Source organism: Athene noctua, chromosome 1, assembly GCF_965140245.1.
Source record: "Athene noctua chromosome 1, bAthNoc1.hap1.1, whole genome shotgun sequence".
In the NCBI taxonomy this organism is placed as follows: domain Eukaryota; kingdom Metazoa; phylum Chordata; class Aves; order Strigiformes; family Strigidae; genus Athene; species Athene noctua.
Genome location: NC_134037.1, coordinates 220,092,000 through 220,117,358, shown reverse-complemented (window position 1 = coordinate 220,117,358; position 25,359 = coordinate 220,092,000). Strand labels below are relative to the sequence as shown.

The 25,359-nt window shown below is 41.3% G+C and overlaps 1 protein-coding gene across 6 annotated transcripts in view; it reads right to left on the bottom strand.

Moving 5' to 3' along the window:
• The window catches only part of KLF12 (KLF transcription factor 12), a 240,670-nt gene that overhangs the window by 49,985 nt on the left and 165,326 nt on the right, over nt 1–25,359 (bottom strand). For 5 of the 6 annotated variants that reach the window (XM_074912050.1, XM_074912040.1, XM_074912024.1 and 2 more), the window contains 2 exons: nt 23,800–23,935; nt 10,185–10,244 (listed from right to left, as the gene is read on the bottom strand). In XM_074912050.1, coding sequence (XP_074768151.1) covers nt 10,185–10,244; nt 23,800–23,935 — 196 coding nt within the window. The remainder of the gene's footprint in view (nt 1–10,184; nt 10,245–23,799; nt 23,936–25,359) is intronic. The other variant, XM_074912059.1, reaches the window with a different exon arrangement.

The following is a 25,359-nucleotide window of genomic DNA, read 5'->3' as shown; positions in this document are numbered from 1 at the left end:
AGAGTGACTATTCAGGTTTGTCCAGGACCCATGGCAAACACAGGGAGTAGAACAGTCTCATATGATACAGAGAGAAAAGAAAAATTCAGAACATTTTCATGAAAATACCTCATTCCCTTCTAATAACCTCATATACCAGAGGTCTTGGAAGGGGGCAAAGGCAGCAAACCAGTACTGAGAAAGGAAGGGGCACAAGGTAAAAAAAAATTTGAGATGCTAGTGTCCACTGGTACACCACTCAGCATGGGGAGACACGGCCAAGGGATGTAAATCATGTATTCCTGAACAATCTGCTGCCAGTTCAGATCTTGGATCATCTTTAGGTTTCCACACACATGACTGTACTCCTGAGATGTAATGTGTCCCTGGTAGGGCGCTTCCTCCCCCTTCAGATGGCTGACAAACTGCAGAACAATGCACGGAGAAACGATTGCCGGCTTAGTTAAAAGGATTGCAAACTGCTAGCTGCTAGAAGCATTACTAAATATGTTGATGTTTCATAACCGAGTTTACTCTCCTTGCAGTTTGTGTTTCTGGCTAGCATATAGCCGGAATGGTCAGGCAAGACGAATGCTTGCTGTTGTGCAGATCTGCTGCAATACCTCATTTTCACCGGCGGAGCTGATCGAGGCTTCCCAGTTCGTTTCTCCCGGCAGCCTACCTTTGCTGCGGAGATGTGCTGTGGCGCATTGAGAGTGAGCCCAGCTCCCTACAGAAGTGCATACAGAAAACGTATACCTTGTCTATAATACAACCTTCAGCTTTCAAACCGCTACCACTGATTCCACAGGTAGAAAAAGCAATTTGGCTTCCATGTGAACTGGCTAAAAGAATCTGAGATATTATCTATTTTGCAGAGGATTAAGGCTACCAAGTGTCTATCTTAAAATATCAGCCTGCCTCACAAATACTAACATGCAGTTAGGGTTTCCAGGGACACATTATCTCACATTATGGTATATGCCAAGAGGTTAACCTAAGCCTTGGCAATATGTTTTGAAACTGGTTTTGTTGAGCCACTGTCATCTCCTAAATAGAACTTTGTTTTCATTAAAAAAAAAAAAAAAATCCTTTAGGAGGTTCCTCTTAAAAAAAAAAAAAATAGTTCTTTGAGGTGGTCTTGAGGATTCCTGGAAGTTTTTCATGTGTTCTAAAAATTACCCCTGCAAAGCCCTGCACAGCCCTGCCTCCCTGGCGCAGACACCCAGAGTATGCAGAGCCTGCATGGCTCCGGCACTGGCTGCCCCCAGCTCTACAGCTCGAGATGGCCCTTCCTGACCAGAGCTACCTCTCTGCCCAAGTAATTTCCACGTGATTTCACAAGGTACTTCTTGGAGAGAAAAGCTTAACTGAACTATCACCTAATTCCAAACTAGTTCCTATACAAATAAAAAAGCCCGTGAGCATAGCACTGAAATATATCGAAATGCTTATTTTCCTGCAACGGTTGACAAAGTGCATGTATAACTTTTCAGCAGCTAATACAATTTTGCCCCTGTTCCTATAAAGGACCAACCATGGTTTCTTTCTAAGACGGAGTGCGCCTCTGTGCTCGCAGAGCCGATATTCTTCCAGGACTCTTTATTAACATTTTCCCTACGACGGCTGCCGCAGCTGAGCTGTTCTGCACAGATTTTCTGCTTGGTATGGGGGGCTGGGGAGGGGGGCGTTAATTATACAGAAAGATGGAGCAGGGCCAGGCAGCCCCTCTGGAGCACTGTCTCCTACATGCACAGCCTCCTTCCTGCTGTTTTGCAGCTACAAGGATCACCTGTTGGTCTTGGCGTTCACCCAAGCTGGGGCCTAGCGGAAATGACAGAATCAGCTAGAAATGAGAGCCAGCTCCTATTCCAGCCACCCGAATGAGGGAAATACAAAAACAGATGATGGCAACGTGATCTAGCTGCGGCACGTGGGAGCCAAGAGGGGGCGGGGTAGAAGGGAATGGAGAAAGAAGAGGTATATATTGAAAGAAAACCAAACCAAAAACCAGAAACCTCCCCAAAACCACTAAAAAGAAGCCTTTTTTTCCTGTTGTTCTTCTCTTTTGATCCTGAGCACAGCAAAAACATTAGGAGAGTTTTGTTCCATACGAACACCTGCTGATAGGGAGAACTAACTACCTTGTTCCTGCTCCTGATGGGGCTGTCAGATGTTTCCACCTCCCACATGAGAGATGTCAAAGGGATATTCAGGTACACAGCAGAAACAATCTGCCTTTTTCAGACCAGCTCCTCTCGGTACTGTGTGGCAACACACAAACTGTTCAAAGATTTGTGTCAGGAATTCCTTTCTCCCAGAACAACAGCGCTCAACAAAACCTCTTCCTTGATACTTGGGTGAGCTGCAATGTGCAGCAGACAGATTAAGCACCACTCACCTTTCATTTTGTTCTTCTGGGCAGAAAAGCAGCTAAGTAATCCAACAGAAAAGGTAAACATCACTAACAGTATTGTAAAGGGAGCAATGCTGCCTTTTAAATGATAAAAATACAAGTTAATTACACACTGCATTTCCAAATATGCCTAGTTTCATACAAGCTCTTGGAATCCACGTTTACTCAAGGCAGTAACCATCCTAACATACACAATTTCTCATCAAATTTCTCTGGACCCTTGAGTTCAATGACACCATAAATGCATACTCTCTGAAACAGCTTAAGAGGCTTTAAATGACCTTTTAAGATTATTTTTTCTTAAGCAGTATTTTTTAGAAAAAATAACTATAAAAGAGGGAAAAACCTAATTCTTAAAAGGAAGTTTTTTTCCCCCTCCAAGAGCAATAGAATTGGTCCCCAGAGTTTCCTTCTTCCTGAGAAAACTCTTCATGAATAATCAATGCACAGTCCAGTTCTGCAATAAGCACCAAGCCTTCAAACACACCCAGTATTCAGCAGTCTCTGTGACATTGGCCTTTAAACTGTAACACTTTTTGCCTGGCTCTCCCTAGTTTCCCAAGCTTCCTTTATTTCTGTTCTTTCTAGCAACTAGGTAGGTAAGCAGAAGCAAAATTCAAGCAGCGGGAGCAAGCTGGGGCTAATTTGCACCTTATGAATTATTCAGGCCCTCCTGATTCCTGCACCTGCACCAAGGCAGGAAGCTTGCAAGGAACAGTCATTACTCTTCTCTTGGGTTTGCTCAAGCTCAGTTACTGCTCAGACGCTTTGTTCTGTAACTAAGGGCTTCAGGTCTTGTATTAAGCAGTGGAAGTGGGGGAAAAAAATAACCTCACATTGTCACCCCCCCCCCCCCCCCCCACACACACACACACTCTGCTGCCCCAAACTCAGGATAATCATTCAACCTCTTCTGAGACAAACGAATTGTAGTGTGTATCAGACTGCTGAATTAATCTCACATATGCTAATCCAGATCAGAGCATCAGCAGAGAAAAAACAAACGTGTACACGAGCTGGTCTCATCAGGTATTTACTCAGCTGTATTAGATAGCACATTTAAACTTCTCCCTAGCTCAGTAGGGAGTATTTCATGTGCACCAAGTATTCACATGCTAACTTGATCATTAAGGCATCCTTCTCCATAGATACAGCACAAATAAATTATCTCCCTAGCATTCTGGCTAATATCAGGGGTACTAACACTAATACTACTATTGGAAGAGCCTATATTGTGCTTTCAAAAGGATGGATTAAACAAGCAAATAGGTCTTTTCCATCTTCACCTACTATTACCTTGGTAAACAGAATGTGATACCTAACCGCAGATCCAGATATGACCCATGAATCTAGACAGCCATTAGGAACATTTGCAGAGAGCAGATACAAAACAATTAGCACTATGAACATTTTAAGTTAACAATATATTTTTGAGTTAATATGCTAAGGCAAACAGATCTAAGAATATTATGCAAATTCAAGGTAGCAAACATCACCTTTACTGTATCTCATGTTCAAGGTTGCATTGAGTATCTCTGGGTCTTGTCCTTTATTAACATGCTGTTACCAACAAGTTCTCCAGTTAAAAGATTGTCTCATTAATCCCAAGCAGCTAAGCATCATGCTTTGATTGATTCAGTAAAACAGATCTGCAGTAACTGATAATGAAACCTCCTTAATCCCTCTTCCAAAATAACGAGTCAAACACAAGTGTTAAGCATTCAGAAAGGTACAGTCAATCCTTATCAAATCTTTGCTTTTCTTCTTTCTATGCCTGAAGAAGTTAATTCATTTTCCTTTCGATGCAGAATGCATGATTGGTCCTACACTGCTCTTATCTCATTTCTATCCAATAATAGGTACTCTGGCTCTTTTTTAAGGTATTTTAATCGTGCATGTAAACACGTTTTATTCTTTGATGTTCTTTCATTCAGCATCATTAATCCCCAGCATGAAATCAATAGACTTAAAACATTTAATCACGTCAAAATGCAACATACAAATCCACAAATGACTTCAGCTCATCATACACACTGAATAGCCTGCAAGTTGGAAACTATGCCTTCTTTTTGCCTTGGGAATCAGCAAACTCTAAGCTAGTCTTTCACTGAAGTAAACAGATTCTCTCTCCAAATATCTGCGATTAGGAAAAAAAAAAAAAAAAGTTGATAAACAAAACACGAGATTTTCTGTTTGCTCTGTCATCTCTTTACATCCCTTGCGGTCACACTGGCCTTATGAGAAACACTTGTTTTACCACAACCTTTTGACAGTAAAAAAAGTTTTAAAAAGTTTAAAAACAATTACAGTAACTGGGTTACAGAATGTACTGGAGGTGCAAGGGAAGGGAAAAACATCTTTGCAGTTGTTTATTTTCCTCTTTTAACAGCACGCATTGTTTCTCTGCTTGGAAAGAATACATAAGGGACAACATAGTTGCTTTTTTTTAAAAAAAAAAAAAAAAGAAGATAATTTGTTCTGCCTTACCTATGACTTCCAAAGTCACTGGAATACAGAAAGTGACAAGAATCTCTTCAAATGGGGCGGAAATTGTGGCTGAGATGTAAAAATTAAGGACAGCCAAACCCATCCTTTCATAGTCAAAAGGGCAGAAACAGGTAAACAGGGAAAAGGAATACTCTAAATAGTAGAATAACAAAATTCTACTACATTAAAATCCACTGAAAGCTTGCTCATTTCAAAGGAGAAAATATAGTTTGGAAAGTGAAATACATAGAGAAGTCTAGAAACCAGCACACTGAAACCCTGATTTGGGAGGCAGGCACCCATAAGCCTTCCTAGGTCCACAACTGCATTCCCATCCACTGTCCCATGAACAGTCCCACTCAGCATGTCCCTAAACTTATGAGGTCCTTCACTGTTAAGCTGGAGCTTCTTCAAGTACCAACCTCAAGGCACATGTTCACACATACTTGTTCTGGCAGGTGCCCATTTTCCACCTCCATGCACGGCAATGTCCTGAACTTTCCCTATGTCTTGTGAGGAAGCCCCAAAAGGCAGGCAGTTTTGGTGGTGGTGGCACTGGCAAGGTGTTTTACTGTAGCCTTGCAGTCAAGTAATTCACCCAGGGAAGGAGAGACTTTGGTTGTATGTCCTTCTCAGACAGAAGGTTGATTCAATATCTCCATCACCCCAGGAATAATCTGGATATAAGGACTCAAGGCCTTCTGCATGACAATCCATGAAAGCGAGGCTACTCTGCAACCAGGAATGGAAGAACCATGAGGCTAAAAGGTAGGACAAAAAATGGGGATCCTGGCTCCATACTAGAAATCTGGACACTCACCTCCAAGAGGGGAAGGGTGAAAGCTCTATTTCAGTACCCACGGCTGTTTCTGGCCTGATGGTGCTCCAGGGAATGGAGCCTACAGTCCCAGTCCTGACCACACCCAGGTAGGGTTCAGGCTCTTCTTATGCACTCTCCTTCCCATCCCATCCATGTGCTCCTGCCTATACCATCCCCCATATTCAGTAAGAAGGGAGATGAGAGACACCACTGCTGCCCAAGTATCTCACCTGATTAGGCCTGTGCCAAGGAGCTCAGTAATTAAAACACCCCTGTGATGCTTGTGCTGAGAACCTAAACCTCATGTCTCCCACTTTGTGTTGTCAAGCTAGTTAACAAAGCTCTCCTACAGAGGTGGGAATACTGCTGTTGCTGCTGCCAGCTTGTTTTTCAAAAGAATTGTCTCTCCTCCGTTACCACCTGCAAAGGGCTATACCAACTACCTCTGAGTGAAACATGCCTTTATTTCCTACTGGTTCCCTATATAGTCCAGAACGTAACATGGCTGTATTCCTATGGAAGCACTTACACTCCATAGGCTGTTGGTGAAGAGGAGTATACACCTAAACTAGATGGGTACAGTCTCCTTTTTCGTTACTCCTGAGACGTGCACTTGTCTACAGTGATTATAACGGGGGATTCAGGTGCTTTTCCTCAGAGGTCAGATCACCCTGCAAAGCCTAACCTTAACATACAGTTAGGAGTTTTGTGTCCAAAGCAGGCACAAGTGATATTTGCTCAACATTAAAAAAGTTTTGTGAGCATGTAATAGGGATACCACTGACTCCAGTGTAGCACAACATACTGTTACTGCAGCTGAGGGAATAAAAATTCCATAGCCAGTATGACTAATCTGTACTTTAAGTATCCAGAGTCTTGGTGACCTCCTGGTTTTGCAATTTTTCCCACTGAAAGTAATGTTTATGCACTGAGCTGCATGGAGGAAAAGATGTAGATTAGGGAATTACTTCAAGTGCTTTGGCTATCATAGATGCACTTCTTTTTCACTACCTCATTTATGAAAAAAAAAAACCCAAAAGAAAACAAAACAAAAAACCATAGGTAAAACTAAAGTATGTAATGTGGACATTCCAAATCAGGTAAACAGAAGATCAAGTGCTTTCTTCTGGCAGTGCTCTTATGTATTACCAGTAATATCCTATTTATTATCATCCTCATTATTCTTTATCCTTTTCCTTAAAAAATTATCCAGATTGTCTCCCCAAATGTGTATTTTTTTTCTGTTTGACAGAGGCTAGATTCACTCATGGTTGAAAGCTATGAAATTTTAGACATAAGAAATACATTTTTTTTGAAGCCTGTGAGCCTGTGCTCTGTAGTTATGATTTGGTCCCAGAGATGAATTGCAAGTACAGACTCGGGCCTTACATTTCTGCTAACTGAATGGGAATCCTAACAAGTGAAACAGTGTACTCTGCAATGCTTATTTTCTTTTTGAACTGGTGACAAATGAGAACTACTGCTTCAAGTTAGTCTTACAAATGGCAGGAATAAAACAGAACAGTGCAAACATTTGTCTTTGAATAGTGGAGAGTCAAAGCAAACTAAGGTGAAAATGGTGTCGGGCAGGGTAATTCAGATCAGGAAAGTCATCCAACTCCATAGCAGCTTGACCCTAACATAGCCCCAGAGGCAGTGCTACAGCTGCCAGCTAGACAGCTAGCCAAGAAGCTAGCAGAGGTGCAAGCCAAGAAGCCAGCCATGAATCCACATGCCAATGCAGGAAAGCTATATTCCAGAAACTGGCATCTGGGTCCTCCAGCTGCCAAACATCTCCCATCTGGCCCAGCCTGTGGAATGAGGTGTTAAAAAGAAGAACAGGGGTAAATTATACAAGAGCAAAAGCAGTATTTTGTGAGACACCAAGGATGAAGAGGCATGTTGTGCCCACCAACATCTGCAACTCACAGAGTATTACTTTGCCACCAATGAAATGGTGGATCAGGGCACTTCTGGATCAGGGAAGGCAGTATGGACAAAATGTTCAACATTTTATAGGAAAAGAACAGTTAGACATGTATGGATTGGAGCAACAGACCCAGCCTGTGGCTATCCACAGAGGTCAGCAGATGCAGAACATTTGTGTGGAATTGGGTTTGAGTAAAACTTACACCTTTTAGTAAATTTCATAAGCCCAATAAAAAAAGGGGAAAGGAGCCTACAAAAAACGTTTCTTCAAGACTTTGTGATCCATTCTGTTTGGTCCCTGCCACCACAAAGAAAATCAAATATCTAAGAATTCATTTTCATCACTAGAATATCATCATTTTTAGTGTAATTTTATGGAAGAATAACTTTCTTGACATTTAGTGGAAAAAGATAACTTTAGCAATACAAAATTGAAAAAAACCCCAAAACTGGGCAGGAATGAAATTTCATTCAGATGAAATATATACACACGTAGCTGTACTTAATTGTAGCAGAATTCACTTCTGACAAGCAGTTACTGTTCCTAAACTGCAATAACACTGTACTCCAAGAGGCTAGACCAGCTGTGAGGAATACTCCTAGAACTGGGAGCAGTTTTAAGTGCACCATAAGAATTCATACTTTCCAATAATACCCTGACTTACAGCATTCATCTCATTGATCTCATTTCCACCTTTCACTCTACAGACAGGTCCACATGGCCTAAACAAGTTTTGACAGATGCGACTTTCTTGAACAACCTGATCCTTTATTTTAAAAAGACATAGAAGATCGTACATCTCTTTTTCAAGTTTTATTAGCAGCTATTTGCCTCACCAAAACACTACATTTCAGTCTCACCTCACGCCAGTCAGAGCCAACAAACTTTCAGTGGTTTAGAATTGGTACATGAGATGACTTACGCCATCATCATCTATATCTAGCCATGCATGTTGTTCAGAGGGCCTCAGTAGTAGGACCTCATGTCCATTGTCATGGAATGCATAAACTCTACATGTAAATTCATGAGCAATTTTTTCAGTAAAATACTGATAACATTAAAAAAAAAGAGCAAAAAATTGACAACATAAGCATCCTCCTTGAAAATGCTTCCTGTAGAACAGAAGCTAATATCATTGTTGATTATATAAAATATTATTGCTAATTTTGGTAAAGGAGCCTGCATTCAAAACTGTATCTGAAATATAAATTTATTTTAGAAACACAACATTTTGGGAAACTGGCAGGCTCTTAATTTCTGAAGTTGCACTGATAACTTCAATCAGATCGAAGAACACTCTAAGGATTTTTTAAAAAATAAACATACCATCTCAATTTCATACCCAAGGAAACCTTAAAAGCTTTGTATTGGCTTTATCAGAGAAGTCGCTGCTGCTGTTACTTTGAAAATGTTTGAGTAATAAGATCCTGCAAATTTTTAATACAAATATACCAGTTGTAATGCAATTAACTACAAATTGGACTTAGGAGTAGATTTGAGGAATGATTTCTGTATTTGACTACTCATTAGCAATTTAAAAGTGTAATTGCTCTTAAACATGCTGTCTTCTTAATTTTATTATAGAGCTTAGCTCTACTTAAACATGTGGAGAATTAAGATTTATTCTGCAACTGATTTGCTTATACTGAATGTGAACTTGGTTTTCCTTCTGTACTCCACAGATAGAAGGCCCATGAATTACCAAAAGCTCATAAAGCATTGAGTTGATGGGTTTACACCTGTCACACAGTGAACACAACTCCAAAGCAATCTCTTTAGGGGACCACAAAACCAACAAAAGAAAGGAGGAGGACAAACAAGCAAGCAAGCACACTGAGAGTGGACATTTAATTGAACAGTATTTTAAAACCCAATAAAACAACAGCAACGAATCCAACAAAAACAAGAACCCTATCAGTGTTGGTACATCCCTTCTGTCATATGACATCATTTCTACTTGGGCAAGTGAGGTGAACCCGAGGTATGTTATGGCATCACAACGCTTGCTGAAACCTCCCAGTCACCTCCCCACTGGATTTGTATATAAACTCTGCATTCTAAAGCAGGGCATCTACTAGGAGCATTAGACAGTAAGGTTTTTAAATGTTTGCCTCCATGAAAAGAAAGCAAGGAGACATTTGCAAAGACCTTTTCCTATATTTTACAGCTTTGCTTGTCGACTGTTTCATGGTAGCTGGCAACAAGTCATTGTAACATGAGCTGTTGATTCACATTAACTTTGTTACTGAATTTCAGTAGAGTATTTTCAACATTTTAAACTGCATTAGTGAATATCAGACAGGTTATTTTTTTCCTATTCTCATATTTTAGTTATTGGGATTTTGAAAAAAAAATATGCAGCTTTCCCATGATGCACACCACCATCCTCCCAGACCCAACACAGCAACAGCAAAAGTCAACTTCAGACCTTGCCGAGTCCCCACATATCCCCCAGCTGTGACATAAAGAAGGAAAGAAAGCTGAAAAGCACTGCTACTAGACTTTGTCAATAAAACAGAACATTATATAATACACAATAAAATGCTTCATACCTGGAGTTGAAAAAACGAAAAGGGTTAACAGCTGACCTGGCACAGCCCCACATGCTCTCTCTGGAAATTGAACACAGACAATTAGGAAATTTAAATTACCCCAAACAATTGCAGGGGACTTAGACATGCTTGAGGAACACTTACTGCAAAGTAAGCACATGGCCTTATTGTGGAAGGGACTTTAGTTTAGGATTCACCTAAAGCTCCTTCTTAAACTGAAATTGTTCTGTAGAGGTCCTGACTAATGCTAAGCAAGTCATTAGGAGCTCTGCCATTAATTTGTATCCAAGCAGAGTCAAATTTTAAGGATCCAGGTGTCACTTGGTGATAATTCTGGATCATGGTGGATCATATTTTCTTATTAAAAAATAATCAGTGACCAAGAGGAAAACATTAACTAGAATCCAGAGCAAGCAGACATTGCATGATGAGGAAACAGAGGTTGGAGCAAATGTCTGCTCCCAGAATTCTGCTGCTTATGTAGTATTATTCGCAATATATGACGGAAAAACCTAGACTTTAACACTTTTTACTTGAAACCGAGACTCCAGGGAAAATAGATAATCTTCTAGAATATTATTTGTAATATTGAATACCACAAATATATGATGTCATAGATGTATAAACTCCTATGTTGGGATCTAGACTATGCAGAATGCTCCTTTTCACTGACAAATTTTGATCTACTGCATGTGCTCAAACAAGAAGCATCATACTGCTGGCTTTTGGAAACAGTTCCAACACGTTAGGGAAAAAAAAAAAAAGAGAGAAACCTGTAGAAAGCCAAGTCCATGAATAACCCCCTTCAGTTCTCTCTGTGGTTTAGACCTCAAATGTACCATGAAATTAGTTTGAGGCCAACGCCCAAGAAACTAGCAAAAATATTAGAATAACAACATGAATCATAAAAATCTTCTAGCACACTAGCAGTTGAATGCATTTGTAATGGAAACCATTTTGGATCATTTATAATGCTCAATTAAAATGGCCAGGTTGGCATAGTAATTGTTGAAAGTGAAGAAAAAATTTTCAAAGCAACTTCTCTTGATTTATATAATTGCACTTTCCATTGGACCTTGGAAACCTACACATAATCTATTTTCTCCCAAGATTTTACACTGCATCTTTTGAAACTCTCACATTTCCTTGCTTCAAATGTACAGTAAATACTCTTCTTCTTTACTGTTTGCTTGATTCTAACATTTGCTAAATGTTACAGTTCTGATAATGACAGAAATCTTCTATGAAGATGACAAAATAATGTAAAGAATTTTCAGTCTAAGTTATTAGCTCTATCACAGCCTGACACTGTTTTTTTTCCACCTTCTTTTTCCACTCTCCGTGTAGAGTCTCTCCCTTCTGCAGAAACATATCTCAGGTATCTGTCCCATGGTATCACCAGGTATGGATTTTATTTCACAGTTGCATCAGTACTTAATCAAAGGGCACTGGGACAAAATCTCCCCTACCCCATTAGCCCTCAACTGAAATCAATATGCACTGGAAAAATGGCAATTGGAAACCATAACATTGACTGTTCTCTCCCATGTCAATTAATTTATAATCATCTCTGTGTCTTACTGGAAAAATATTTATTCCTACAGCTGATACAAAGAGCAATATGTTACCCAGAAGTCATGACTCTAAATTTTATACACTTCTTTTCATAAGGGTCCCTTTTTAAAAAATAAGCAATAAGGCAGACAAAAATACAATTGGTGAGGATGATAAGTACTTGGATGCTGAATTTTTGTCAGTGGGAAATTTAGCAGACAACTAAAACTCTGGTTAGAACCTACAGTATCCAGGCACTGAAGCAAAAGACACCCAGACATTCTCCAACCAATCTCATAGACACCTAAAACATACTCTGTTCCTCTCTGTTTGGCCTGAAAACCAAATGGCTATGGCTTCCCACCCGGCCCCTTCTCTGATCCAGAAACCATGTGGAGAAATGCCCAACCCTTCCCTCTCCTCTGGGATTTGAACGTTATCTGTGCAATGAAAATGGCTAAAGCACACCTGACAACATGGATTCGGCATAAAAGAGCTCTGTAATAGTCACTTTTCAATCCAAAATGTAAGTGTAGGAGGAAAAAGAAGAGGAAAAGCACATTGTAGCACCACTCCTGGATATCTTTTGTACAGTACTCTTGTGTTCCAGAATTGGCAAATGTAGGTATCTGGCTTCCTGAGTCAGTGTTATAACCGCTAGGTTTTTATGTCAGGAGTGGGTGGCTGCACCACTGCTGCTGCTGGCCGTCACATTTAACAGGGTGAAGTCTGGTAGGAAGAGCATGCTCTGGGCTTCAAAACAGGTAGAAATAGGTAATCTCAGAACAAAGCACTTAATCTCTTATTTTCCACAATGGGAAGTTGGGAACATAAGACATCTTTTTTTCCCCCATAACTGTATTTTAATGAACACCTACAGGCCAGAAGCCCAAGCGCCAAAGAGAGCAGAGATGATTCACAGCCAAGTACCTAGCAGGTAAATGGAGCCAGCTCTAGGAAGCTGGTTGTTCTGCCATTGAACTTCCGAGCATTTAACTCTGTATTGACTATGTTGTCAGAGTGTTGTTGCCTTGTGTAGGTGCTCTGAAACACTGCTGGAGCCAAGCACCTATTTTATAACCTCACACCACCTCCACCAGACCCCCCTGAAACAGGCAATCTGCACCTCATCTCAAGTACCCACGCTGTTATGGCTTATTCTGGTTCTGGGCACCTCCAGTATTTCATGTGTGTTGCAAACATATGGGGATAGCGGCACCTCTACACCACACAGTATACTGACCTGTTACAGACCTGCATGTACTTGGTAGCTCCTCTCAAGCAAGAGGAAAAATTCATTTTATTTTGATTATGCCTTAGCAGTGCCTAAAGAATCTCAGAAACGATATGGTGACAGAAACAGCAAGTAGTTCGGAAGTGGAAATACTGAGTGCAAAGTGAGTCAGCATATTCAGCTGAGTAAATAATTTTCAGCAAATAATTTATTATAGAACATTATCCTGTTACTCTGATTTTGAAACTTTTATGACTGAGATTTCGATCATTATTCTAGTTCCTCCTGTGAACTTATTTGACTCTTTGGCCCTGATAAGCAGCTGATCACAGAGATAGCAATAGTCATCAGTTCTTAAGAGAAACACCATGGTGACTTCTATGTGAAGCTATCTGTCTATCTGACAGCAACGTGTGTCCCTGATTTATCATGCAGTATCTCAGCCCTATGCTAGATATCGTATTTTTAATGAAAATAATTGAGGGAGATATTTTGACAAGATTGAGACTCCTGTTGACTTTTAATGAGAACATAAATACAAGCATTTATTTTCATGCCTGCCGGCAGGTTCTATTCATTTCCAGGTTATTTCATTTTTCAGGCTCTGTTTGCAATGCTGGAGATTTCTGCCAGCAGCAAATACTCTAGGCAGACCTTAGGACGAGCATTTTTTAGGGCAGTCTCTGACCTCAGTACCTGCCAGCCTGCTCCATACTACCTAAGCTTAGCAATACATGCTAGGCAAGAGTGGTTTGCTCACTGCTGCCTCCTCTGATCCACCCTGGTCTCTTCCTTATTTTCTACCTGCCTCAGTTTTCGTATTACCTTGCAGTGCTGTATCCTGTAGCAACTCAGGATATCCCAGAAGGGTAAATAAACAAAAACAGGACCCAAAACTTCACTCTTGACACATCTTTAGTTTGTCACAGCTATAATAATGAATGTGCTCTGCTTGACTCTGCAGCCTGTGACTATCATTACTTCTGACACACCACAGGATTAGATGCCATTATATCAGCCATCATGTTGCTTTCCTGCTTGTTTCAACCTCCCGTTCCTTTCATTTTAGTTAGAGTAACTTCATCCGTGTGGTGGCTTTAAGCTCCAATTATTTTTTTCCTGATGCATCCGTATCAATAATGCTCATGTCCTCAGTCACATACACATGGAGAATGGCATCTCCTTGGCACACAGGCTCAGCACAAAAAACTCTTCCATATCCATCATCCAGGAACTTCCTTTCACTCCTCTTTATCTCCAGCTTAAAAAGAACCCGCTGTCAGAAAAGAGGTTGCAGTGGAGTCACTACTAGTGAAAGAGGATTGAACTAATAAAGGGGAAAACCTAGCACACTTTTTTCTCATTGTGCAGCAAAATAGGAAAATGGCAGAAAAAATGTGGTTTGGGTTTTTTTTTAAGATCCCTGTATTCATGTGCTCACTCAATTAGGCCTTGCTAAACAGTGTTCCCTTCTTAATAGTGCGCTCCTCTGCATGCAGTTTACATACCTCCGACCTACTGTGGTGGGTTGACCGTGGCTGGACATCAAGTGCCCAAAGCTGGCTATCACTCCTCTCCTCAACTGGGCAGGGGAGACAAAATATAACAATAGGTTCTCGGGTTGAGATAAGGGCAGAGAGGTCACTCACCAATTACTGTCACAGGCAAAACAGGCTCGACCTGGGGAAAATTACTTTATTACCAATCAAATCAGAGTAGGGTAATGAGAAATAAAAACTAGATCTTAAAACACCTTCCCCTCACCCATCCTTTCTTCCTGGGCTTAACTTTACTCCTTATTTTCTCTACTTCCTCGCCACCAGTGGCGCAGGATGATGGGGAATGGGGGTTGTGGTCAGTTCATCATACGTTGTCTCTGCTGCTCCTTCCTCCTCAGGGAGGACTCCTCACACTCCTCCTGCTCCAGTGTGGGATCCCTCCCATGGCAGACAGTCCTCACTAACTTTTCCAATGTCAGTCCTTCCCACGGAGATGCAGTGCTTCACAAACTGCTCCAGCACGGGTCCCCCGTGGGGTCACAAGTCCTGCTGCCAAACCTGCTCCAGCGTGGGCTCCTCTCTCCACAGGGCCTGCCAGGAGCCTGCTCCAGTGTGGGCTTCCCAGAGGGTCACAGCCTCCTTCGGGCATCCACCTGCTCTGGTGTGGGCTCCTCCCCAGGCTGCAGGTGGAGATCTGCTCCCCCGTTACCCCCCATCGCTGCAGGGGCACAGCTGCCTCACCATGGGCTGCACCGCGGGCTGCAGGGGAATCTCTGCTCCCGTGCCTGGAGCACCTCCTGCCCCTCCTTCTTCACTGACCTTGGTGTCTATAGAGCACTTTCTCTCACATACTCTCACTTCTCTCTCCAGAAAGAGTTTTTTTCCCCTTCTTAAATATGTTATCCCAGAGGTGCTACCACCATCGCTGACAGACTTGGCCTTGGCCAGCAGTGGGTCTGTTGTGGAGCTGGCTGGCATTGGCTCTGTCGGACATGGGGGAAGCTTCCAGCAGCTTCTAACAGAAGCCACGTCTGTAGCACCCTAGCTACCAAAAACCCTGCCACGTAAACCCAATACAACTACACAACTTTTTTTGTTTTGAATGCACTGATCCAAACACTCAGGAAACATTTTTCTGTAAGTCAGTATAAGCACTGCTATTAAGATTTAATTGTGCTGCATGTTTGTCTGTCACAAAATCACAGGAACTGCCTTATGGAAAAGGAAAGATAAAAATTTATCTGATCTAGATAATGGAAAAAAGAAGTAATTTTAGCTCAAGTGACAGCAGAGGACAATGCTCTTTCTTTTTCTTATCAGTTTCTTTTTCTTCGCAGTTCACTGAGGTAGTTTCATTGTGGCTTTTTCTGGCAGTGTTTTGCTATCTAATCCACACTGATGAGTATTTGCTACAGCTGTGAATTTCTTAAAGCACACAGCCTCTGCTTTCTGGGCTGAATTAGAAAGAAAAAACAAAAAAAGTGAATAATGAATCACTGGGGAAACAGCTGCCAAATAGGTGTACAAACTGCTAAATGGGTAGCAGTAACGCATAATGTTACTTATAATTCATTCTTTGGTGTCATGCTTTTCAAGCAATTACACAATGCCTGCCTCCCTATCAATAAAATACATTTCACATATCTAACCACAAATGACTCAAGCTTCATTCTGGAGCAACACACTGTAGTGGATTAAGCATGGGACTAGAAGGTAGACATTCCTGATCCCAGCTCATCTTCTGCCTTGCTGCATGGCCTTGAGCAAGTCACTAACCTGTGGATAATTGTAATATTTGAACACACAGGGGACCTGTTTAATTAGTTACTGTTTGCAAAGCACTTTAAAGATAGAAGTGCTATATGAATTATAATTGTACACTACTATTTTGGGGCATTTTATTCTGAAGCACATTTGTGTAAACATGTTTAGTAACATAAAATCCCAATAATGGCACAGTTTGGCCACTACCTTAAAATGACTTTCCCTTCTTAGACTAAAATTTAAATTAATTAATAAATGTAATCAATTTTTGAGAAGACAATTATATGAGACAACTCAATACAGACACTGAACTGAAGCTGGGAAACAGGATCTTTGAAAGTTTGCTTGTGATGGATAAAGGTAATGAAAATGACATACAGAGAGGTATCTATGAGCCCATACATATTACAGATACCTTTCTTGCTGCACCATACTGGTTCCTCAAAATAGCCTAAGTGGTGAGTTACTTTTTTTTCTTTTTAGCATCCAGACTTCTGTTACAGTTTCAGGGCTAATCATTAGCCCCAATGAAGTTAATGGTAAAACTTCCCTGGACTTCAGCAGAGCCACAATTCCTTGGTTCTTCCAGTTTATTATGCAATTAATCTAAATAGTTCTCTTAAAAGGAAAATATTACTCCTAGCAGTGGTGTGGTAAAATATGTATTGAGGAGCAATATCTGGGACATTGTGATTCGAGAGAACAGACAGCCTAATGGTAATGTGTCCTTGCTCTAGATTCATCTACTCAGCCGTCATGGTAACTTACTGTTACAGGGGAGACAGGAAAACATACTTCTGCATAGACCAAGCTAAAAGCACTTTTATTTTCAAATTAGCTTTCTTCAGGGAACAATTTGACAATATCCCCGTCTCCTAACACACTGTCATTTAAGCATTACCGTCCTTTCAAAACAGGCAGCGAAGTAAATTTTTTTGTAGAAGCTGCTTTTGATTTACAGTTGCTGTCCACCTGGCCCTTGTTCCTAATGATCACTGGCTGATGGGAAATCTGTTATCCTGGCAAAAGCCTCTGGGACATATACTGGCAAATTTCCACCAAAAATCCTAGAATCTCTGTGCATGCACAGAATAGTATCCTTTGATTTTACTACCCACCTGTCAAGTTACTAAACTTTTTTTTTTTTTTGTAAAATATCGCATATAAAAAACAAAAACAAAAAAGAAAAGGAACCTTTTTAGAATAGCATAGGTCCATTTGGATTACTGAAACAAAAGGCTCATAGTTAGTACCTAAAGAGAAATTCCCAAAGCTATGTAGGTCTTTCAAACTCCTGCAGTAGAAGTCCTTAGTACAGCTTTAGGCACATTAATTTTTATATACAAACAAAGGATTCTGAGAATTCAAATGTTACTAGAATAAAGTTTATACAGTGCCATATAAATACACTGTAGAAGTCAGTACTTACTTAGGGAGTTATCTAAACCTCATGTAGGTAGGAGAAATCACACCTATAGTAGTTGCACGGGCCCAAAGTTTAGATGTACTGGTTCAGTTTCTTTTTGAGTCACAGACCTCCAGCACGGCCTTAGAAAATCATGTAGAGGGGGATTCCTCATATATAACTTCAGCAATTATTAGTTTTATCACTCTCCTTAAGCCATTTGTCCAAGCAAATGGGGGGGAAGGCAGGCACCTCCAAAAGATAGATGATCACAACTGATGAGATGATTGGACCTAGAAGTATGCACATCTCTCCACTACGGAAATCCAAATTACTTTAGCCTAACTGTGAGATTACACTGTGAGAGATGAACCTTGCTGCAAGGGTATGTCCAAACCAAACAGTCCAGTACTGCCCAGAGGTTCCCTAAGCTGGCTGAGACACAGCACACCTCTTCCAGATCAATAGTGCCCTTGGGTCATTAGCCAATTTACAATCCAGCAACACCTTTCATGGCAGAAACCTTTTATTTTCTGACACAGGATACACATCCCTGAAATAATGACACAGTGGGGGCATCAACCACAATACAGGTGATTGCCTGCCTTACAGGGCTTTATGTCACCAGTGTCTTTCACTTGCATATCTGCATACACACCAATCTCTATGAATGTTTAGTAAGTCTTGTAAAGTGATTCTGGAGGAGGCTGAGGAGAAGTCCCACTGCATAACGGTCTGTGGGGAGGTGGGAGGCGCACAGGCAGTTCTACTTTGTGAGTGTGGGGTCCAATTTTCCCCTCAGGAGCATTGGAGCAACCGTGCAATCTTCTGCTCTAAAGCCTCACTACAATGGAAAAATGCATCCCAGACTTTGGAAATCTTCAGGAGAAAAGTAAAATTGAAACTGATGTATTCCCACGATTTTGCTTTAGACCAATTAGCATTCTCCAGTGAAAAAAATACTTTATTGAGAAATTCTGGACCAGCACTAGTCAGTTCTCTATCTGTAAAATCACCATCCAATTGTGTGCTAGTTTTAAAATGCGCATTTGTTCACAGAGGGCGGATGTACCAGAGGAGCAAGAAGCAAAGTTCACACAAGTACTGCCAAAACACCCTCGTTTATGTTTCTTGGAGACTCAGGACAAAGTATTTTGTCTAAAAGTAGAAGAAAAAACTGAGGTGAAAGTTCCCTATAATGAATACCACAATGGTAGTAATGATTGCAGCTGAAGTAGGAAAACAGACAGTTTTTATCAGTGCAGAAAAATAATGGCTGATGGGAGCACAGTTATAAACTTCAAAAGACATAAAAATCAACCACAGGAGTTGATTTACATTGAAGAAGAGGAGGGAGAAAATAAAGAGAACTAAGGAGAAAAATTCAGATTTGAAAAATACATACCAGTTTAAGAGAGTACATTGGTACTGTGGCTATGCTGTCTGTCTGCTTTGGAAACTCTTTTTCACTAGTGCAGTATCCAAAACTAACTTACACTGTATTGCAATAACAAAACCCATCAGAATTTAAAAATAAAGTAAGATGATCACTTTATCACCAATGTATCAATCACACAATGCAGCCAAAGAGAAGGGGGGTAGGGTGAAAGCCGCTAATCTCATTTTCATATAAGCACTTAGAGACACTCAGCTCAGCGCAAAGAAGAGTTCACGTTAAAGGTCACCACAGTCACATCCAAATGACAAATCACTTTTCTTTTAATTAACTGCAGCTATTACTACAAGTATTCAGGACTTTCTCTCCATTACTCCCAAAAAACAAGAAGTGGCCTTAAGCATCAACAGTTTATACACACAGTCCATCTTTTCCTTGACATTATTTGAAAGAAAAAATGGTTTTGCCAAAGGGGTTCCCCTCTGCCTACAACCCCTAAGGAGAAAAAAGTCTAGAGAGAGAAGGAGTAATTTCTGGATCTTTAGATTTTTATCAATACACTGCACAAAAGTTGATGCTAAAAATCACCCTCTGCCTCTCCCACTTCTGCCCTCAGCCTCTGCAAGTAGATCTTCTGTTGTGCATCTTCAGGGAGAGAGAGCTGCATGCTGTAAAATAATGTATCTTACTGCGCAGGCGTGCAAGGGAAGAAGGAGATGCATGCCCTGTTATGGGTTTGCATTACTGCTTATCATGGAGATGGCTCCTGCATCAGGGCTGCCTAGGGATGGAAAGGCTGCCAGGCTGAGGGAACAGCACATTGCCTCTGGGAGGGGCCCCTAAAAAGTTTTACTGGTCTTCTAGGGCTTGACTAATGCCTTCTCTTCCCTTGGCTTCATAAAGATTTCTAGAGCATATCTGAGACCCTGAACATATGATGCTATTCTTGCTGTGTAATAAGCAACAGTGGTGTCAGACATATAGAAGCAGATCTGCTCTTTGTTAGAGCACTACATGTCGAAATAAGTTTGTAAAACATTCTACAAAAAGGATGAAATGCTGCTTGCAATGCAAAGCCCATTGAAATCTACATATTGCTGCAATATTCATTATCAGACAGAGCGTATTATCTGAGATTAATACATTATTTTTAGTCCATATTATTGTAAGGCATAGCAACTGCCTTAAAGCAGCACTGTCACATAAAGAAATTTCACCAAAGTACCGTGCTTGAAATAATGACTTTGTTTATCTATAATTTTACATTATTGATTGGGTTTGCTGAACTGAAGAAGGACCATGAAGTCATTCCAAAAGAACTACTGAAAAGTCTGGAAGCTCAGCCAATACAAAACCAGCAGCAAGAAGGCAATTTCCCTGACAAAAAATAGTCATACTTGATTATTTTACAAATATGCAAGCAAATTACATTCTGTTTAAGTAAATAAGAACTAATGCCAAACATGTGGTTTTTAGTGTCTGATTGTCACAATTTTTACTTGTAAGAATTTTTGTTTTCTGAGACTACAGTAGACCTGAAACAAAGCAGCAACACACGCAGATGCTTTTCATATAGACATTCCAGACTGTCCTGTGACCCAGCCACGTAAGGGTAATTTCCAAGACAACAAGCTTAAAAATGGCTATATTAAAACAACAGTTCCTCCCCAAATATTGACTAGTTGATTTCCTTCTGCTGGTGGTTAAAACCTTGGCATTGCTAACACCAACTGACTGATTTAGATCCAAGGGAAGATGATGGAGCATTCAGCATCGTCCTGTCACTCCCAGCTTCTGGCACGCTGACACCCCACAGTCAGGCGCTGTGGACTGCTGTACCCTCACCTCACACCAGAAATCTGCAGTGCTGACACGTGTGTCCCAGGCAGCTGTCTGCACCACCTGCAGTCAATGGAGAGAAACGGGAGCTCATGGGCTTGAGTCTCTCTCCTTAAATTAGACAGCTAGAATAGGTCAAAAGAATTACTGCCTGGACATGTCAACTGCCATCCAGTCTGTATACAGGGACGTGAGGTAACTAGCTTGGATGCAGATACCTACATTACAGGTGTCTAACTAGGTGTTGTGGCTTAATCCCAGCCAGCAACTAAGCACCAAGCAGGCACTTACTCACTCCTCCCCTCTCCCAGTGGGATGGGGAGGAGAATTGAAAAAACAGTAAAACTTCTGGGTTGAGATAAGAACAGTTTAATAACTAAACTAAAATATAATAATAACAGTAATAACAATGAAAAGAAATATAACAAAAAGAGAGAGAATAAACCCCAAGAAAGGACAAATGACGCACGATGTAATTCCTCACCACCCCCTGACCAATGCCCGAGCAACAATCCACCCCTCCTGGCTAATTCCTCCAAATTTATATACTGAGCGTGACATTCTGTGGTACGGAATATCCCTTTGGCTAGTTCAGGTCAGCTGTCCTGGCCATGTTCCCTCCCAGCTTCTTGTGCACCTGCTTGCTGGCAGAGCATGGGAAACTGAAAAATCTTTGACTCAGGTTAAGACTAAAACACCAGTGTGTTATCAACATTATTCCCACACTAAATCCAAAACACAACACTGTACCAGCTATTAGGAAGAAAATTAACTCTATCCCAGCTGAAACCAGGACACTAGGCAAGACAAATTCTGAACCCCACAGACAGCACACAGGGAATCAGGAGCCTCACAAGCTCACTTAAGAAAGAACACAATCTGTGGGACAGTCTTCTAGACTCTGGGGTCCAGCCTGCCTCACTTGGGCACTTAGCTTAGACCTAAGCTTTACTGCCTACTGAAGCAGTCTTCCCATGCATGCCCCTACACTGCCCAGTTATTCAGCAGAACAGTTTCCACGTCCTCAAGAGGAAATTCCTGTCTGCTAAGTTTAGACGCTGAAATTGAGCACACAGGATCTCCCTTTGGAAGGCTTCAAAGGCACTTTCCTCTCTGCAACAAGGGTATGTAGAATGCAGGCTTTTATTTTCAGTGGACTGCTCTGCTAAACATTATTAAGGTACATGTTAGATGCCTAAATTCAGAATAGAGCCTGCCTGTAAGGCATGATATTATAGACTGGGAAAGAAAAAAATGGATTGAGTGAAGTTGGTATAATGTGCTAATGTCTCTTTTCAGCTCAGCAGCTGTATGTGTGGTGTCTGTGACTGAGAATAAAATAAAGAAGACAAATTGCAGATCACAGTCAAATTAGATTTTCCTAATGGGGCTTTTGAAATAAACTAACAGATTACTGTTTAAATGAAACCTGTAACAAGGATGAGTTGATGTTATATTATTAAATTTCTTAATTTAATTCTTAAGCTCCAGAGCCAGACAAGTAATATTCAACACATTTACCTTCACAAACTGTGGAATGCATTGTGGAAAAGATGAAAAAGCTCTTCATGGTTTGACCAATTCTCTAAGCGTTCAAGCAATATCAAACACAGAGAACAGTATCTGCCTAACAGTCATATATTATAAGTATTTACTAGCACCCCATGCTTCCTCTTTTCATTAATTAGACAGAACTATGTAGCGCAAAATCATGACGGGTTGTTTGATTTTTCTGGCTTATTATGTGTGCTGTAAACTGAGAAAAAATACTTAGCACTTCAGGGCCTAGTGTTGCAACTAGCGAATTTAAAATATGTGTGAGGCCTGTCTATTGAGGAATAGTGTCACTGGTGAAGAAACCTTCCCTTCCTTTATCACCTCAGAAGGGGAGCACGCTAATTACAGTGAGAGCCAATGCCCTGCCTTGCCCATAGAGACCTCCCTCTCTGCTTAAGGGGAATACAAGTTTTGAGGATCACAGTTACTGTGCTTGACTAGAAGATGAATTAGCAGATTTTAGATACCACGTTAAGACATTTAAAATGCATAACAACAATGTCTAATGGCCTATTATTATATCCCTTCCTATTTAATAATGTCCACGATGCCCATGTTTTGAACCTCTCAGATAAAGTAATGTGTTTTGTGGGTCTAGTACAGGCTTCAGTGCCTGGAGGCTCTAGTTCTATTTCCAGCTTTGCTTCAGACCTCCAGGGTGACCTTTACGCATAACCTCATTTTCCTCACCTATAAAATGAGGATATTAATACTTATTTACCTCACAGTTGGTTCCCTTCCAGCTGCTACAGTCACTGAGCAAGCGCATGCATCTACAGAATTGCTAATGTTCATGATAAACTGTTTCTTTTTTTTTCAAACAAGCAATACAGACATTAAATTAAGAACTTATTTGTCTGTCCAGTGAGTAAAGGTACACAGAAAAATATCAGCAATGGAAAAACTATTCAAAGTCCCTCACTAATTTCCTTTCAATGACACTATCCTTCAGGAGAAATGTAGGTAGCTCTTGTTTGACAGCAACTAGAATGAACTTCTTGATGCTGCTTTCAGTCAAGAAAAAAAATGTCTTGTTTTTTGAGTGAAAGTCTAACCTGGTCTCTCTTTGGAGAGGATATAAAAACACTGCAGGCTTTGCACTTAAAAAAGGGGAAGAAACACTTTCAATTTGAAACTTTACCGAATAACGAAGTGCAGAAAGAAAGAAATGAAATGAGAATCAGAGAGAGATGAGAGATACAGCCATCTCTTCCTAAAGGGAACAAAGCTACACAGAAGGGATTGCTGGCAGGTATGCCAGCCCGCAGCTGGGGGGACACCCCTGCAGTGCCACCGAGGGCTGGTACCTCCATCGGCCCAGAAACTCCTCAGCAACATTCATCTTGCTCTGGGAATGTGATACTTACTCTTGTACTGCTCTGGCTATGGAGAGCGCTGTAGATCCAGTTTCATTAACGCTATCTAAGGTCACATTTGGCAGGTCGTCATCATCACTGTCACTTTTAATTTGTCTGGGAGATAGGCCTCGGGGGTCCATTTGTGCTGGAAAGAGACATATAATGGATTAATATGAGCGTGCTGAAATTAATCTCGTCCCAGAACAACATCAGGGCACACAACACATCTGCTTGCTTGGGCCGGATGGCACTGCTTGTGCTGAGCTTCCCAAATCAAGTGATGGATGGGCAAAGTCACCTAGCAGTGCTACAGCTGGGCATAAGCATTTCCAGGGGCACGCAGGCGTGTGAACACAGGTTACACCGACGTCTTCGGCAGACCTGAAATAAAACTGCACATACAATATCCATCAAAAACTCAGTTTACCCTCAAGTTACTTACTCTGCCCATCTTCAGAAAGTGAAGAGAAAGAGCTACATCTGCTTTGTACAACACAGCACACTTGAATGTAACTTTTACAGAAAAATTTCAGGAGCAATCTTTGATTCTGAGTATTCATCATGAGATAGCAGGCTGGGACCCATGTCACTCCAAGTCAACTAAAATTTAGGCATTTGGAAAAAACCAGCTGTCCTCATTGCTGACTCAATTCAACACCAGTGTCAACCTCTGCAGGAGCCTTCCCTCCACATTACATGTGGCGAAGCCGCTGCACATACAGACAACTAACTTTCAGGGACTTATGTTGGGTAGGCCTAGTCAGATTTTTTAAAAAGCCACATAGTCTAGGTCTTCCAAACATACGAAGATCAGCAATTGCAGGATTGTTTTGTCCATCCACAGCTTACAGTAGCTGTACTGTATGGCAATGGTGCAGACGCCCAGGCGCTGGCAGTGGCAACAGGAGGTGAGGAGAGGTCGGGGCTACCCCATGCCCGATGCAAACTCTTCCAGCTGGCTCCAACCAACCCACCGCAGGGCACAGCTGAGCCCCTCAGACAAGGTGGGGGCACCTCAGTGAAATATATTTAAGAAAGGGCAAAACAATGCCACACAGGCAGAGTGAGGAAGAAGGTGTGAGGAACAGCCCTGCAGGTGAGAGGGGGAGGAGGTGCTCCATGGTGGGGCAGAGAGAGATTCCCCTGTGGCCTCTGGAGAGACCACTGTGGATCAGGCTTTCCCAATAGGAATTGCAGCCCATGGGGAACCCACGCTGGAGCAGGAGAACAGTGTGAGGAGGAAAGAGGGGCAGAGAGGAGCTGTTATGGACTGACCCCAACCCCCATTCCCTGTCTCCCTGTGCTACTCAGGGTGGAAGAAGGAGAGGAGCTGGGAATGAAGGAGTGAAGTTGAGCCCTGGAAAAGGGGACTGGGAGGTAGTGGTGGTTCTCACCACCCTAACTGACTTCTAATTAGCAATAAATTAAATTAATTTTCCCCATGTTGAGTCTGCTTTGCCTGTGATGGCAATTGTTAAGTGATCTCCCTGTCTTTATCTCGACCCATGAGCTCTTCCCACCTTATATTCTCCCCCATCCTCTTGAGGATGGGGAGTGAGAGAGCATCTA